This window comes from Sinocyclocheilus rhinocerous, unplaced genomic scaffold (assembly GCF_001515625.1).
Source record: "Sinocyclocheilus rhinocerous isolate Xijiao unplaced genomic scaffold, SAMN03320098_v1.1 scaffold42, whole genome shotgun sequence".
Taxonomy (NCBI): domain Eukaryota; kingdom Metazoa; phylum Chordata; class Actinopteri; order Cypriniformes; family Cyprinidae; genus Sinocyclocheilus; species Sinocyclocheilus rhinocerous.
The window spans coordinates 729,000-731,198 of record NW_015627390.1 but is presented as its reverse complement, the minus strand read 5'-3'; the positions used below and the strand labels follow the sequence as shown (position 1 = coordinate 731,198).

At 34.2% G+C, this 2,199-nt stretch overlaps 1 protein-coding gene across 1 annotated transcript in view; it reads right to left on the bottom strand.

The window, feature by feature from the left end:
• Nucleotides 1-2,199, bottom strand: part of LOC107727908 (PDZ and LIM domain protein 5-like) — a 111,738-nt gene that overhangs the window by 45,124 nt on the left and 64,415 nt on the right. The window contains exons 5-6 of the mRNA XM_016537943.1: nt 1,300-1,736; nt 1,144-1,208 (exon numbers count right to left, since the gene is read on the bottom strand). Of these exons, the coding sequence (XP_016393429.1) occupies nt 1,144-1,208; nt 1,300-1,736 (502 nt within the window). The remainder of the gene's footprint in view (nt 1-1,143; nt 1,209-1,299; nt 1,737-2,199) is intronic.

The window sequence follows — 2,199 nt, the reverse complement described above, 5'->3', positions numbered from 1 at the left end:
TACATGCATGGGCTCGATGCCCATGGTTTTCAACCAGTTGAGAAGATATATCAAAGATAATATACAGCATCTAATAATACACCAAATCTTCTTAAAGATATGTAAAGGTAGGTTGACTGCAACAATGTGACATTAAAAAGTTCTAAAAGCTCTAGTTTGTTGTAGCAGCCTGATGCAGTAACACTGATTCAACCAATAACGTGAGTTTGGGGTGGGACTTCCTGTCTGTCTGACCAATAGAAGGCAATGAAATGATTCTGGAAACCTTTACATTTCCAATTCAGTTTGGTGACGTTAGTGGAGCAGAAATTACATTCATGACATTTCTAAACAATTCCTAATGTCTAAAATAAGCTGTAATATTTATTACTCAAATAATAGAGTAATGTTAGTTAATGTGTTTAATAAAAGTAAAAAAAATTTTTTTAAATAAAAATAAGAACTTTTAAATGAAAAAATGATCGTTGTGTGACAAGAAATCATACTGATATACATTTTCGATTTAGCAAAAGTACTAATTAAAAATGTATATTTTAATTGAAAATTTGATTAAGTGCTACTACTAAGATAAATACATAATTTTGAATTAGAATTAATAATTAAATGATTAACAATTAAAATTAAATAACAATAATAATAACAACAACATTTTAAAATAAATATATAATACGTTTTTTTTTCTTGGTCCCATGGTTATTATAGTTAACTAAAACTAAAATCATAAAAAAAAACGTTAAAATAAAACAAACTTAAACTGACATACAGTATATTTTTAAAAATCCTTTTTATGATTTTTACTGATTTTAGTTCAGCTAGTTGCTGAACATATCTCAACATTTCAAGCATTTAGTTTAATTTGATACTAAAATGGTACTAAAATAACTAAAACTAAAACTGAACTAAATATTAAATAAAAACTATACAATAAAAAAAAACACAAAAAAAATACTAAAACTTGAAAAAAACATTCAAATGAAAACAGACAATAACAAAAAAAAAAAAAATCTAAATATGAATAAAAACTATAAACAGTCTACTGGTTTTATCTCAATTACACTAAAATAACACAGCTCGGTCCCTCAGTTTTTAAACCTCTCATTAGTAGAGATGATTTTCTGTGTTAACAGAGAGCGTCACAAATACCGTTCACAGAATATTCCTTTAACACGCCATTAAAACCCTTTCTGAACAACAGATCAAAGCGATCCCTCTGAGAACAGCAAGGAAGAATAAACGCAGGAAACAGAAGTATGAAGAACAGGAAGTAGATTCTGATTGGCCGGTCGAAGCCCCACCTACCCGTTGTGCTGTTCCCCTGTGGCTTTGCTCTCCAGCAGGCCACGCCTCTGGCCCAAGGCCACCACGCACACGTTCTCATTGGAGTAGAGGTTGATGGGCGTGTTATAGACGGACGAATGAGGGGCGGCGGGGGCCGGGGGCGGAGCCATCACTCTCGCCGGGGAGGAGGAGCCAGAGGATGGTGTGGAGGAGGAGTTAGTGAAGGGGGAGTGGCCAGAGGCGGGTTTGGGGGAGGAGCCAGGCTGCTGGGACGGAGCGGCTGGGGTGAAGGCAGACGAGGCAGAGGGGATGGAGGCTTTGGGACTGACCGATCTGACGGTGTTAGTCGTTCCGCCGAAGGGCCGAGCCGTCTTATTATAAGCAATGCTGGCGGGGCCGGTGGAGGCCCCGGGCGCTTGGCTGATGGGCACCGGCTTTATGATCTCCTGTGGTTCCTCCTACAGAAGTGATGAAACACATGCAACACATGCTCACGGCACACGCATGCAGGAGTCCCTCATTACAGCCCTAAAGAACGCTCACTTCAGCTTTTCACATGCACAGTCTGTGGCCAATTTATTTGCATGACTAATTGATTACAATAATTTTTAATTCATTTTAATTCACATCAGGGTTATTATAATTAACTGAAACCATAAAAGAACATTTCCGTTACTTGAAATACAATACATAAAACTATAAAACTTTAAATAAATTTTTTTAACTAGTTTCCCATTTTCATTTAGTTCATGTTTATGTACTAAAATAATTAACTTTACAACTAACTATTATATTAAATAAAATTAATTATATTATATATTAAATAAAATAAAATAATATTATAATACAATTTTAATTAAAAAAAAACTAATAAAAATAAAATTACAAAATTTTTCATATTAAAAGGAAAACAGAATATAT